This window comes from Erinaceus europaeus, chromosome 19, assembly GCF_950295315.1.
Source record: "Erinaceus europaeus chromosome 19, mEriEur2.1, whole genome shotgun sequence".
In the NCBI taxonomy this organism is placed as follows: domain Eukaryota; kingdom Metazoa; phylum Chordata; class Mammalia; order Eulipotyphla; family Erinaceidae; genus Erinaceus; species Erinaceus europaeus.
Genome location: NC_080180.1, coordinates 31,147,923 through 31,163,323, shown reverse-complemented (window position 1 = coordinate 31,163,323; position 15,401 = coordinate 31,147,923). Strand labels below are relative to the sequence as shown.

The following is a 15,401-nucleotide window of genomic DNA, read 5'->3' as shown; positions in this document are numbered from 1 at the left end:
TAAGAGAGAATGCTTGCGCCGCCGCAAAGAGACAGCAGAGTTCTGTTTGGTGATTAGTTTGTCTTAGTTTATGAATTGTTGTTCCTGAATAAAGAAATACAGCTTCCCTGCCCAGCCGTATGTCTCTGGTCGTCTCTGTTACCTGCCCGTGAAGCTAGCCCGGCCAGCTAGAGCTTCCGAATTTTTAACAACACCTCTCATTTTCTCTGTCCTATCTAATAAAAAAATAAAGAGGAAACATGGTCACCAGGAGTGGTGGATTCATCATGGAGGCACCAACACCCAAAAATAACCCTGATGGCAGTAAAAAAAATAACAGGAAAAGAAAGAGAAGAAGGGAGGGAGGGAGGAAGGAAGACACAGGATGAAACCTGAACTGAGTGTGGTGTACTGCAGCAGAGCAAAGAACTCTGACAGAGGGGGAGACATTCGGGTCCCAGTGCATAATGATGGTGGAGAAAGTCTTAAGTTGATGGTGCAGACACCTATCATGGGGAGATAAGTAATTGTTACTACCTGTCAACAAATGACCTGTAAATCACTATTTCTCCAATAAAATGATCTGAAGAGAAGAAATAGTTGAGTGCATGTTACAATGCATAAGGACCCAGGTTCAAGCCCCCAGTCCCCACCTGCAGGGGGGAAAGTTCACAAGTGGTGAAGCAGTGCTGCAGGTCTCTCTGTCTCTTCCCCTATCTATCTCTCTCCTCTCTCTCAATTTCTGGATATCTCTAGCCAATAAACAAAGATTAAAACAAAACAAAGAAACAAAAGCCTGCATGGCAAGAAAAAAACTTAAAAAAAAGAGAGAGAATAAATAAATAAAAATGGGGGGAAAAGGTAAACTTCAGGGTCAGGGGAAATAGCTTCTCTCCTGGTGGAGTGCACACTTTACCATGCATGAGTACCCAGGTTTGAGTTTTTGACATCAAGTGGAAGCACCATACACAAAGGGAAGCTTCATTAGTGGTAGAGTGATGCTGTGGTGTTTCCTCTCTCTTCCTAGTCCCCACCCCCTTCTGCTTCCATTTCTCCTTTTACCTGCAGTTGAAAGGGAAAAATTTAGGCTTCAAATTTTCCTTTATCTCCCTATTTTTGAATGGCAAAACACAGTGAGAACCACATATGAGATTTAAGACAATAATCAACTTCCAGGAACTGTTCTAGGCTTAGTTCACAATGTCCTATTCTTTTTATATCTTTGCTTATTATATCAGTGGTTCCAAAAGTGAGAGTGCTTCTTTAAGCCATTTTCTATTTGTGATTAATAGTGGTTTACAAGACTGTAAGATTAAAAAATACAGTTCCACAATGATCTAACCAACAAAATTCTGTGCCCTCACCTCAAAAGGTTTTAAAAAAATTAACATATGGTCTGGTGGTGGCACACCCAGACCATATGTTATTTAAATGCACACATTACAGTATACAAGGAACTGGATTCAACCCCCTAGTCCCTACTTGCTGGAGGGAAAAGCTTCATGAGTGGTGAAACAGTACTGTGGGTGTCTCTTTCTCTATCACCCCCTTCCCTCTCAATTTCTCCCTGTCTCTATTGAATCAGAATCTTTGAGAAAATAACAAAGCAATATTTTATTTTTCCTACCAGGGTTACTGATGGAGCTCCATGAGCCTGTATGACTCCACCATAACTCTACTTTTTTTTTTTTTAATAATCACAGAGACAAAGAGGCAGAAAGAGAGGGAAAGAGACCACAGTCCTGAAGCTTCCTTCAATGCAGTGGGTGGGGGTTGGTCTAATCTAATTGACTCACTCCCCCCCTTTTTTTTTTTCATTTTTTTAGATAAACGGTACGAGACAGAGGGGGAGAGAGAGAAAGAACATATACCACAGCACTACTCCTCCACTGTTTGTGAAGACTCCCTTTGCACAGTATTTCTACATAGTGGCTAGGGACTTGAACCCAGGTCCCCACACAACATGTTCTACTGGGTGAGCCACTTGACCAGTTCCTGAGATGTCTATTTTTAAAGAGTCTATATATGATGTTTGGGGGTCACATAATATAGGTTATCCAGAACCAGACAACACTGAAGCAATACAAGATGTTCTGTTCAATGCTGTTTTGGTTCATTACACTCACTAGGGTACAATACCTAATAAAATAGTGGGGTGAGCAAAAGTCTTCCTACTAATAAAATTTAAATATAAAGTCTATGTACTATAAAATATGTACAATTTTCATTAAGTATTACTACCTTTCCTAATTGTGGTAACTCTGAGGATTGGCTTACCTGTAAAAGTAAGAACATCCTCGAACAGAGTTGTGGGTATAGTGCTCCAAGGTTTTTTCACTGCCATAATCCTCTGAGGGATCAGACCAAAGCAGGTCACATACTGGTCCAAAGGCTGGAGGTTCTTTAAATCTGTCTAACTAGAAGACAATGAAAACCCAGAGCAAAGCCATGAAACCGAAAGTGCTTTAGGAAACTGGTAAACACACACACACACACACACACACACACACACACACACACACACACACAAAGATAGAAAAAAGAAAAACCACCCTCCACCCATAAGAATGTACTGGAAAAAAAATAAACACCTTCCATCCTAACAATGTATTAACAGAGACAACAGAAAAAAACTCTAAAGGCTTTTTCTGCAAGAAAAGGAGTACTTAATAAATTTAGACACATGATTTGGGAGGGGGGACTAAAAAGGTGGCACTCATTTCTTTTGAGTGTGAAATCATCACTATAGATACAGACTACTATTCAGAACACCTTTTCTATTTCCTGGGGTCAGCCAATGTAACTACGAAAGTAAGAAAAATTTAACAATGGTTCTACTCATTGTTTACCCATTCCAAAGGAGACTTATTTTTACAGAATGCTAGCTTTATTTTGTAAAGGCTTTTCAATGTTTTTTTTCTTCTATGCAGAGGAGGCATTTCAAGAAATTAAGCCTTTAGTCACTGCTGTTTTGATTAAGAGCTTAACAACTAAGATAAAACAAATAATTAGAATAGTTGTATGCTAGGAAAGGACTGATACTAAATGGAGGGTATAAGCCCTCTTCCTAGCACTCATCTACTCTAATTATTTGTTTTATCTTTATTAATACAATTGATTCAGAATTTTGAAGTTCAAGACTGAATATATAAAAGTTATTAAAATAATAAAAAAAGGACCAGCTGGTGGTGCACCTGGCTCACATGTGCAAGGACCTGGGTTCAAAGCCTCCCTTCCCTACCTACAGGGAGGAAATTTAAAGAGCAATGGGTGAGTAGTGGAGCAATGTTATAATATATCTCTCTTTCTTCTCTTCCTCTACCAGAAAAAAAGGGGGGTCACTGGGGATTGTGAGTCACTATGTAATCACCAAGTCCCAATAATAACTCCAACGGTAAACAAACAAAAACAGTAAGGCAGCCAAGGGTCAAGAGACAGCACACCCTACCTGGTCTCTAGTGCCAACCCCTCTTCCCCATCATTATATGGAAACATCTGCACAGTAGAAGCTTAAGCAGTAGAACAGTGCTGTGGTATCCCTCTCCTTCCATCTCCCTGTTTCTCACCTTCTATCTGAACATAAACACTCGACGGGAGCAGAGGAATCACACAGGTTTGAAGCCCCAGTAATAACCTTGGTGACAAAAACCACAGCCACCAACAATAAGGTAGCAGAAAAAGCAGTCCATGTAGTCATACATTCTCATCCTCAGAAGAGTAGCTTTAATTCAGAGGAGACAGTTTTATAAATAGTAAATCTTGAGTTTAATTAGCTATTTGAGGGTAGTTAAGAGACTACAAAGGTAGAAAAAGAGAAAATGGCAGTATTTAACAATCTAAGTAAAAAACTGATTTTTTTTTTTGCCTCCAGGGTTATTGCTGAGGCTCTGTGTCTGCACTATGAACCCACTGCTCCTGGCAGCCAGTTTTCCATTGTTGTTGTGGCTGCTGCTATTGTTGGATAGAACAGAGAGAAACAGAGAGGGGGGCAGGGGTAGATAGCATAATAGTTATGCAAAAGACTTCTCATGCCTTATAGTCCCAGGTTCAATCACCCCCCATTCCAACATAAGCCAGAGCTGAGCAGTGCTCCAGTAAAAAAAGAAAGAAATTGAGACAGAGAGAAAGATACCTGCTTCACTACTTGTTAAGCAGCCCCTCTACAGGTGGGGTGCCTGGGACTCGAACTGGGATCCTTGTGCTTTGCACTTTCTGTGCTTCATCCAGTGCTCTACAGCCCACACCCTCCCATGATTTTTTTTTAATAAATCACTTTAATAAAGTTAAAGAATTTAATAATAATAAATAATAATCACCACATCAGGCAAGTAGAGCAATGAAACTATACCAACTAAATTATTAAAGTCAATGAATTTCAAAGAGTGAAGAGTCCTCAGAACAACCATTCCAACTTCCTCATTTCACAGAGAAGAAAATGTGGCTTAGGAGGTCAAGTGATTTGGCAAGGTTACATAATTAATGACAAAATGGGGTGTGGATTTCTGGTTTCCTTTTTTCCAGATTGCTACATATTTTAGATTAGACTATATGTTCTGTTTCTAACTGGTTAAAGCACAGATTTCAGTTAAAGATTGCAGAAATGTTCTAGACAAAGGAAAATGTTGGTAGTTATACTTCAGTAGTGATAATAGTGCAGAATGTCTTCATTTTATTACTTTTCATTACATTTAAAAAATGTTTAGCAATAAATAGTGATCATGCACTGCAAACACAGACTGACAGGGACTCGGAGGTTATACAGGCTCCTGTGTTAAATATGAATATATATATACCCTGGGTTGGATTGACATGACTAAACATTTAATTATATTTGTATATTTTCTTTAAGTTTGGGAGTAACTCTTTGCCCTAATCCAGCTTTCTAGTCATATTCTCAACTCTGACACCAACTTTTCAGATAATATTTTAAGTCCACCTCCATGTTAGCTATCAAGTTCAAGCAAAAATTACCAACAAAGTCATGGGCCCCTAGGAACATATGTAAAATAATTCCTACCTTCTTTTCACCCTAAAATAACCTATTTTCATCTGCTCTATTCCTACTCTTTGGCTCCTGTTTATTAAATATTTTGTCTTCCTTTATATTTTACTGCCTTTCAGCCACCAAGCTGAGGATGCTACTATGATTTCATCCAGTGGAGGGAATGGGAACACAGAACTCTGGTGGTGGGAACAGTGTGGAATTATACCCGTTATCTTATAATTTTGTAAACCAATATTAAATCACTAATAAAAAATAATAATAAATTGGCCTGGGAGGTGCATAGTTAAGACTTTCAAGCATGAGGTCCTACTTTGATTCCCAGAAGCACACATTCCTGATTGGCATCTGTTTTTTTTTTTCCTGTCTTCCCCTTGTTTCTCATTAATAAATAAAATATATATTTTAAAAAACTGGAGCTGGGTGGTGGTGCACCTGGTTGAGTGAGTACACATTACAATGTGCAAGGACCCATGTTCAAGCCCCTAGTCTCCACCTACAGGGGGAAAACTTCACGAGTGGTGAAGCAGGTCTTCAAGTGTCTCTGTTTCTCTTCCTTTCTATTTCCCTAATCCCTCTCGATATCTAGCTGTCTCTATCAAATAAATAAAAATTAAAATTAAAACAAACAAAAAACCCAACAACAATAAAACATATACTCCATGAGAATAATAAAAGATTACTTACTTTCCTAATGTCATCTAAACAAGTAATTTCAGGTGACATTCCTCCATGTACACATAAAAACTGCTGATTTAAGAGGGCAGCAAGAGGAAGACAGTCAAATGTGTTCATACATGCATCATACACCAGTTCAGAGTATTTGATTCGACCTGCAGAGAAAGGAAAAACAGTCAAATGAAGAAAAGCTAAAATCGATCATATATAAAAGAGTAAAAAATTGATCATATATAAGGAAAGAGTAGGGCTGGGTGGTGGCTCACCCAGTAGAGAACATGTGTGAGGACCTGAGTTAGAGTCCCTCACCCCCTCCTGCAGAGGGAAGTTTCATGAGCAGTGGAGCAGAACTGCAGATATATCTCTTTTCCCCTGCCCCCATTTCTGTCTCTTATTCTCTGTCAGAAAAAGCCAAAAGGGGGGGATGGTTCCCAGGAATGACAGAGTTGTGAAGGCACCAACCCCCAGAGATAACTCTGGTGGCAAGAGAAAAGAAGAGACAAGAATTAAGTTAATGAAGCTACTTTGAAGTCATCTATTTCAGAATATAACCATCCTTGTAAATATATTTTTTGAGAAGTGGATAAAGAGTTAACAAAACATCTATGTACAAGTGTTATCTTGAATTAACTTTCTAGCTCTATTGTCTTGGAAACCTAAATAGATGAATGTCAGCTGTGTTATTAGGCAACACTGCCTTTGGTAAAAAATATCTACTTAACTGATGGGAACATAGTTTGGGGCCTCTCATAGTGCAGTGATTAGTAAGGTATGTTCCTCATGGGACCTTGCTATGTCAATAAAGGTTTTGCAAGAGATATTGAAGCTTGTGACACATGAGGCTTTTAAGCCAGGTGCTTCTTGTACTTGAGCTGTGACATGAAGGAGGGCAAACAGGAGACTGTTCTATAGACTCCTATGAGGACTACACTACTAAACAGTAATGCCTGCTTCTGCCTTTCCTGACCCATACCTTCCTATGTACATGGAGGCCAAGTATGGCCCATGGTGGTCCTGTGAGTCTGAATATTTTGTTTCTCTACAAAGACTCCCTAAAGGACTCAAAGATAGATAAATGGAAACTAGAGTTTTATAAGATATCTATAAAAAGACATGATACTAAAATTTTTGCTCATGATTTTTAAGATCTTTATTTAGTATTTTTTTTAATTCTATGTACAAATGGTCAATACAATTAATGTACAAATGGTTAATTGTATTTTGATGTGATTCAAAAGAAGGAAATAATTTAGTTGGGGAGGGAATTCCACAATCATCCAAGAGGTACAGATCATTAAATAATAGATGAAAAGCTAATGGTAGATTTGCATTAAAAGAGAAGGGATTATTTTCTTCCTCCTGGAAGAAAAGTTGGATTTCAAAAACTCAAGCTATGGTAGAGCAGTCAAGTCAGAATAGAGTTTGGACTTGGTAGAAAAAGCCAGAAGTTTTGTAGGAAGGCAGAATTGGAAACACTCTCTCCTTTTTAAAAATTCAGTAAAGTTGAGATATAGCCTACAAGTTCTAGGGAACAAAGCTGGCAAGTTATATCCTCTAGCTGGTAGTTATCTGTGTATTTATTTCCTTTTTGTAATCTCCAAGTTCTTGGTAAGGATATCTGTAAATATTAGAGCCTGGTCTTGGCTTGGCTTTGGAAAATAAAGTGAAGGGAAATGGATTCAGATTTGGGCCAGAGAATAAAACATGGGTGGCAGAAATGACTGGGGAAAACTCCTCTGGGGAAGGTTTAAAGCAGTGAACTATACCAAGATTATAAGGCTTTTTAGTCCTAAACGTGAAGATTCTTTAATGTTGATACTAGGTGATTAGAGTCTGAAGGCACTGTAAGGGTCTGTAGATTCCTTCAAAATCTTTCAAAAGGATTTTGTGCTCTTCTGAGCCTAAGCTGTGCTGCCAATGCCAATGAGGTTTTCTTTTGTAAGAGCTCTAACCTTGTATATAAATAGAGATTTTAGTTATTAATTCAAGCTTCACAACACCACTTACACTACAAAAAAAAGTCCTTTTTTTAAAGTGACTCAAAATAATTCCTTAGTACAATTCTAAAACGGCACCACATCTAGGGAAAAATGGCAAGTAATACAAGGTAATCCATTTTATAAATAAAACAAGAGGTCAGAAATCACATTAAGCAAAAAGAAATTCATGTAAGTACATGGCTTAAATAGTCATAGAGTATTGTTTTTATTTCCTTGAGGTATATGAATATGTATGTATAAATACCAGCATACTTACTTTTCTTTAATTTATTTTATTTTATTTATTTACTTTTTGCATCTAGGGTTAATTGCTGGGGCTCAGTGCCTGCACTGCCAATCCACTGCTCCAGAGGCCATTTTTCCCATTTTATTGTTGTTGATGCTATTGTTATTGTTGCCATTGCTATTGTTGTTGGATAGGACAGAGAGAAGTCAAGAGAGGAGGAGAAGACAGAGGGGGAGAGAAAGACACCTGCAGACATGTGAAGTGACACTCCTGCAGGTGGGGAGCTGGGGGCTCCAACCAGGATCCCTGTGCTGATTCCTGCACCTTGTGCCATGTGTGCTTAACCTGCTGCACAACATACTTATTTTATGATGAGTTAGAATTAAAATGACATCAAAAGAGGCTAGAGAGCAGCTCATTTGGTAAAGCACACTTTACCATACATGAAAATCAGATTTAAACCCTGGCACCATATACAGGGGCACCATGTACAGGGGAACTTCACAAGCAGGAGAACAGTACTGTGGTGTCTTTCCTCTCTTTGTACCTCTCTACCTCTCCCTCTATCTGAAAACAAAACAAAACAAAAAAGTCTGCCAAGAGCAACAGGATCACACAAATGAAAAAGAACACAAACAAAAGGAAAATCTATAATCATATTCCATTTGGATTGGCTGTATTTGATATATACATCTGACAAGTACATTATGTATAGTGATACTTATTATATTACCTTTATTGTTGAGATTAGTTGAAGGCTTCCATTGTGTCTGTGCTTTCAGTGAGCTCAGAATAGCATATTAGTCAATTCAGTATCTATTGCTAAGTATTGAACATTCCAAAGTCTTAGTTAACTACTTGAAATACATTAATTTTCCCAGGTGAAAAAATACATACTGAGAAATACCAAATAATATCAGGCTTAAGAAAGCAAAAAAAAGTTGTTCCAGTGTTTTAATTATTTGGTGAAGTCATTCCCAAATGGAAAAGGGCACTTCTCAAGTCTCTGGGGCAGACATTCTAAATGAGCAACAAGCAGAAGGACTTCACACCTAGAAATACTGCGTTCTAATGCTATGTCATACCCCCCTGCCCCTCTTGATCTAGTTTAACTATTATAGTATTATTTATAGTTGGAAACAACCTAAATGCTTTATAATTACTATAGTTGGTTATATGTATGATGGTACATTCATGAGAAGAAACACTTTTAAAACTGTAAAGGGCCCAGTGGTAGTGCAGCTGGTAAAGTGCACACATTACAGTGCACTAGGACCCAGGTTCAAGTCCCCAGGCCCTACCTACAGAGACCAAGTTTCATGAGCAATGAAGCAGGACTGCAGGTGTCTCTCTCTTCCTCTCCTCTCTCAATTTGTCTCTATCCAAAACAAATAAAAGTGTGAAAAAGTAGTAAAGTAACATTTGAAAATCATGTTTAAAATATTTAATAAGCTAGGGCACCAAAGTAAAAACCCTGTGCTGAGGGGTAGACATGCGGCTTCCTGGGCCAGTGGGGGGTGGGGGTGGGTGGGTGGGATGGGACACAGTCTTTTGGTGGTGGGAATGGTGTTTATGTACACTCCTAGTAAAGTGTAGTCATATAAATCACTAGTTAATATGAGAGGGGGAAAATTAATTGTATGTCTCGAAGTTTTTAAAACACAGACTGAGTCTTTTTAATATATAGGCTGTGTATTTGACATGCGGACTCTCTCAAAAGCCTAGACCAAGTAGATCAGAAACAACCGGTGGCACAGCTATATTACAAGATACTGGGTACTATACAGCAAACTCTAACAAAAGGACTTTTCAAAGTTAACCCAATTACCAAATAATGTGATGATAACAATAACTATCCATTGTCTTTTTGAACCCTAAGACAGCAGGAACCTCACATCTCCACTATAGAGCCTATATTTACTCCAGTCCTGGAACCTTAGGATAGGGCCCAATTTCCTGCATGCCTCTCCCAATCCATATCAAATAATATTGCATCTGCCGATCGCAACCTAATCAACGTAATGATTGCCACCTCAACATGCTTCAGCTCAGACTGTGTCCAGAGACTTCAGGTGTAGAATGACAAACCTTCAGCTTCATTACTCGGGTGAGACCTTTCCTTTCATAGTATTCTCTAATTCCATCCCAGGTGGTTCACTTTCTAACAAAGTCCCAAAACCTAGATATAGACCAGGTTCTGTGATAGAGAGCATATGTTCACATGTATCTATAAACTAGTCACATGTATCTATAAACTAGGGAAAAATATATACCTGAAAGCAGAAGTACACTAGAGTTTGCAGTGAGTACCCCCCCCAACACTTCCTCTCCACTATTCCAAGCTTTGGGTCCATGATTGCTCAACAATTTGTTTGGCTTTGTATGTTAACTCTCTTTTCAGCCACCAGGTTCCAGATGCCATCAGGATGCCCTCCAGGCTTCCCTGGACTGAAGAAGACCCCACCAATGTGTCCTGGAGCTCCACTTCCCCAGAGACCCACCCTACTAGGGAAAGAGAGAGGCAGACTGGGAGTATGGACCGACCAGTCAACGTCTATGTTCAGCGGGGAAGCAATTACAGAAGCCAGACCTTCTACCTTCTGCAACCCACAATGACCCTGGGTCCATGCTCCCAGAGAGATAGAGAATGGGAAAGCTATCAGGGGAGGGGATGGGATATGGAGATTGGGTGGTGGGAATTGGGTGGAGTTGTACCCCTCCTACCCTATGGTTTTGTTAATTTATCCTTTCTTAAATAAAAAATAAATTTAAAAAGTAATAATAAAGACTGAAAAAAATATTTAATAAGGAAAAATGAATAAAGTGAAAAGAGAAACAGATTAAATAGTACCTATAGACTTATCATATTTTAAATATATACATATCTGCGCAAATATTTCATGGTAGTTTTTTGTACATAGAGAAAAGATAATCATATCCAAACAAGTGACATAAAAGTAATTATCTTTAAATGGTGTGATTATGGACATTTTTTTCCTTCTTTGGACTTTTACAAATGTCCCAACCATATCACTTTATAAACACAGAGGGAAAACTCAAAGTTATTTTCAAAATAAATGTCTTAAGTAAAGTATTTATTTTTGCCAGAAAAAGAGGGAAAAAAGAAAAAAGAAAAAAGAAACCAGGAAAGCATTTGAGGTATTTTTTGGGGGAGGTGAGCATTTCTATTTCATTCTTTGTGCTTGGTTTACTCTGGGCATGGGCCAAAGGTAAGAGCTCTAGTACTTACATTCCTGTTTGAAGGTGAAATATTCTGTAAGGTGTCTGCATTCATGATTTCCTCGAAGTAGAAACAATGTTTTGGGATGATTAATTTTTAAACTCCACAAATACAGCACACACTATAAGACAAATACAAAGATAATACTTTATTTGTATCCATAACACATAAAGGCAATTTACATAAATTCAAATGACTTTCTGTAATGACACAGCTCAATGTTATCCCCAAATTTAAACATTGGACTGTCAGCTTTTGTTATATTTGTGTGTGTGTACTTTTAATATTTTATTTGTTAATTTCTTAGAGACAGAGAGACACTGAAAGGGGAGGAGGAGGGAGAGAGAAGGAGAGACACCTGCTGCACTGCTTCACTATTTGTGAAATGAGGACAGAAATTTAGGAGTTATTTCTATGAAAGCTAGTCTATATGACTGTCAAATTCTAGGGCAACAGGTAGGGACTGGGGACTTGAACCTGGATCTTTAAGCACTGTAGCATGTGCACTCAACCAGGTGTGTCACCACCCAGCCCTGGACTGTCAGCTTTTAAAGGTGATAGATACTCTGTTGCCCTAGAATTTGACAATCATATAGACTAGCATTTATAGAAATAACTCCTAAGGGGAGTCAGGCGGTAGCACAGCAGGTTAAGTGCAAGTGGTGCAAAGCACAAGGACTGGTTTAAGGATATTGGTTCGAGCCCCTGGCTTCCTACCTGCAGGGGGTCGTTTCACAAGCAGTGAAGCAGGTCTGCAGGTATCTATCTTTCTCTCCCCCTGTCTTCCCCTCCTCTCTCCATTTCTCTCTGTCCTATCCAACAACAACAATATCAATAATAACTACAATAAAACAACAAGAGCAACAAAAGGGAATATTTATTAAAAAATAGATAAATTAAATATTTTTAAAAAGAAATTAGAAATTTTTTTTAAAAAAAGAAGAAAACGAAATAACACCTAAATTTGTCCCATTTTCTATCCAAATATTTAGAACTCTGACAAAGCAAACCACACACTCACACACCTCCTAATACCTGTATTTTATTTAGTGGAGAAATACTAGGGACATTTCCACTAAGTTAGAAGATAAGGATTCCCACTATCTATATCACTATTAACACACAACAGAAATCAATGGATTGGGAAGACAGAATAATGGTTATTATGCAAAAGATCTCCATACCTGATGCTCTGAGGTTCCAAGTTCAAACCCCAGTCCCACTATAAGCCAGAGCTGAGCAGTGCTCTGGTAAGAAAAAAAAGAGAGAGAGAGACTAGAAGAAACAAGACATTAATGGTGAGAAAAGAAGAGAGATGGGGAGGGAAGGAGAGAGAAATCAGATGCTGAAAAATGGAAAGAAAAAAAGAAAAATTATATTTGCAGATATGATAGTATGCTTGAAAAACTGCAGCTAAGTAAATGATAAAACTTATTCAAATGACAAAAGAATTCAGTAGCATAGCAATATGAATTTTATTTTTTATTTATTTATTTTTACCTCCACGGTTACCACTGGGTCTCAGGGCCAGCATTACAAATCCATTGCTCCTGATGACCAATTTTCTTTTTAATTTCTTTTTTTTTTATTGTTGTAGTTGTTGTTATTGATGTCGTTGTTGGACAGGACAGAGAGAAATGGAGAGAGGAGGGGAAGACAGAGAGGGGAAGAGAAAGATAAGACACCTACAGACCTGCTTCACCACCTGTGAAGCGACCTCCTTGCAGGTGGGGAGCCGGGGGCTTGAACTGGGATCTTTGTGCCACGTGCACTTAACCCACTACGCTACTGTCCGACTCCTTCTTTTTAATTTCTTTATTGGGAAATTAATGGCTTACAGTTGACAGTAAAGTACAACAGTTTGTATATGCATAACCTTTCTCAATTTTCCACATAACAATTCAACCCCTTCCCCTTCTAGTTCCTCCTCAATTTTCATTTTTATTGGATAGTACAGAGAGAAACTGAGAAGGGAGTGGGAGACAGAGAGAGAAACAGATAGACACCTGCAGACTTGCTTCACCACTTGTGAGGCGACCCCCACTGCAGGTGGGGAGCTGGGTGCTTGAACCACGATCCTTGTTTGGGTCCTTGTGCTTCATACTATGTGCACTTAACCATGTGTACCACCGCCTGGCCCCTGCAGTATGAATTTTATATACAAATGTCCTTCATAACCACAATATCATATACAAATGTCCTTCATAACCATTGGTTAAGACTCCAATTCTAATGGCAACAACTATAAAACCATAGGAATAAATTTAATAAATACTATAAAAAACTCACAGCTGCAGTATTTTAAAATGTTCTTGAAAAGATAGACATAAACAAAAAGATGCTCCCTGTCCTTCATCAGGATGATTCAACATTAAAAAAATCTTTTTCCCCCCTTACTTTACCAGAGCACTGTTTAGCTCTGGCTTATGCTGGTGTAGGGATTAAACCTGGGACTTCAGGGCTTCAGGTATGACAGTTTGTTTGCATAACCATTATGCTATCTACTCCTGCACAAAAGATCTTCTTAATTTATATACACTACAATTCAAAAATACCCACAAACTCTGGTATGAAACTAGGTAAGTTGATAATAAAAAATATGCAAGAGCAGCTAGGAGAATATTGAAAAAGAAATAACTTTATTAGAAAGAAATACTACAAATATTATACTACAATACTAGAAAGAAATACTACAAATATTACAAGAAAGAAATAGCTCTATTAGAAATTGCAAAAAAGGGGGCCAGGTGGCAGAGCAGCGAGTTAAGCACATATGGTGCAAAGCGCAAGGACTGGCTTAGAGATCCCGGTTTGAGCCCCCGGCTCCCCACCTGCAGGGGCGTCATTTCACAGGTGGTGAAGCAGGGCTGTAGGTGTCTATCTTTCTCTTCCCCTCCTCTCTCAATTTCTCTCTGTCCTATCCAACAACAATGGTGGCAGCAACAACAATAATAATAACCACAACAATGATAAACAACAGGGCAACAAAAGGGGAAAAAATAGCCTCCAGGAGCAATGGAGTCGTAGTGCAGGTACCGAGCCCCAGCAATAACCCTGGAGGAAAAAAAATGCAAAATACTATAAAGCTTCATTCAAAATAATGAATCATTCAAAATAAGTCCATCAGAATGTGAAAGAAACTCAAAATGGAACATAAATAATAAAAAGTGACCCTAATTATATTATATATGGATAACAAAACAACAGAAAATGGAGGAAAAAGAACAAAATTCTAACTTCAAAGACAAGAAGAAATGTACACAATTATTGCAGACTAGTTAGTATATCTAGTTTTTCATGGTAAGAATTAGCTGTTATTTTATTTCATTTTTACTAAGGCTTATCACTGTGGCTCAGTGCCTGTATGAGTCCACTACTACAATCAGCAGCCTTTTTTTTTTCTTCTTCTTCTTTTGATAGAGAAGGTCAGAGAAATAGAGGGAGAGAGGCACAGCAAAAAAGACAAGGGAGTCGGGCTGTAGCGCAGCGGGTTAAGCGCAGGTGGCGCAAAGCACAAGGACCGGCATAAGGATCCCGGTTCAAACCCCGGCTCCCCACCTGCAGGGGAGTCCCTTCACAGGCGGTGAAGCAGGTCTGCAGGTGTCTATCTTTCTCTCCTCCTCTCTGTCTTCCCCTCCTCTCTCCATTTCTCTCTGTCCTATCCAACAACGACAACAATAATAACTACAACAATAAAACAACAAGGGCAGCAAAAGGGAATAAATAAAATAAATATTTTAAAAAAAAAAAAAGACAGACACCTGCAATACTGGCTCCACCACCACTTGTGAAGTTTTCTCCTATGCAGGTAGGGGTGGGGGCTAGAACCCAGGTCCTTGTATATTGCAAAATGTGTGCTCTACCGAGTAAATTACCACCTAGGCCCTCTACACCTATTTTATGGGTATACTAAATGGGTATAAAACTAACTAAATAAATATACTGTAGATGATAACAGTCAGGTAAAGTGGCTAGCATGAACTTTGTGATATACTGAACAGGAAATCAGAGGTATCATATGAACTCATGGTTTTTAAAACAGAGGATAAGTATGGAGACTGGGCGGTAGCACAGCAGGTTAAAAACACACGGTGCAAAGCACAAGGACCAGCATAAGGATCCCGGTTCGAGCCCCCAGCTCCCCACCTGCAGGGGGTTCGCTTCACAAGCAGTGAAGCAGGTCTGCAGGTGTCTGTCTTTCTCTCCTTCTCTCTTGATTTCTCTCTGTCCTATCCAATGACAACAGCTATAACAATAACAACCACAACAAGGGCA

The 15,401-nt window shown here is 38.7% G+C and overlaps 1 protein-coding gene across 2 annotated transcripts in view; it reads right to left on the bottom strand.

Annotated features, from left to right (window-relative positions):
• Positions 1–15,401, bottom strand: part of PPP3CC (protein phosphatase 3 catalytic subunit gamma) — a 98,861-nt gene that overhangs the window by 33,584 nt on the left and 49,876 nt on the right. For both annotated transcript variants that reach the window (XM_060178815.1, XM_060178816.1), the window contains exons 4-6: positions 11,136–11,247; positions 5,669–5,814; positions 2,257–2,396 (exon numbers count right to left, since the gene is read on the bottom strand). In XM_060178815.1, coding sequence (XP_060034798.1) covers positions 2,257–2,396; positions 5,669–5,814; positions 11,136–11,247 — 398 coding nt within the window. The remainder of the gene's footprint in view (positions 1–2,256; positions 2,397–5,668; positions 5,815–11,135; positions 11,248–15,401) is intronic.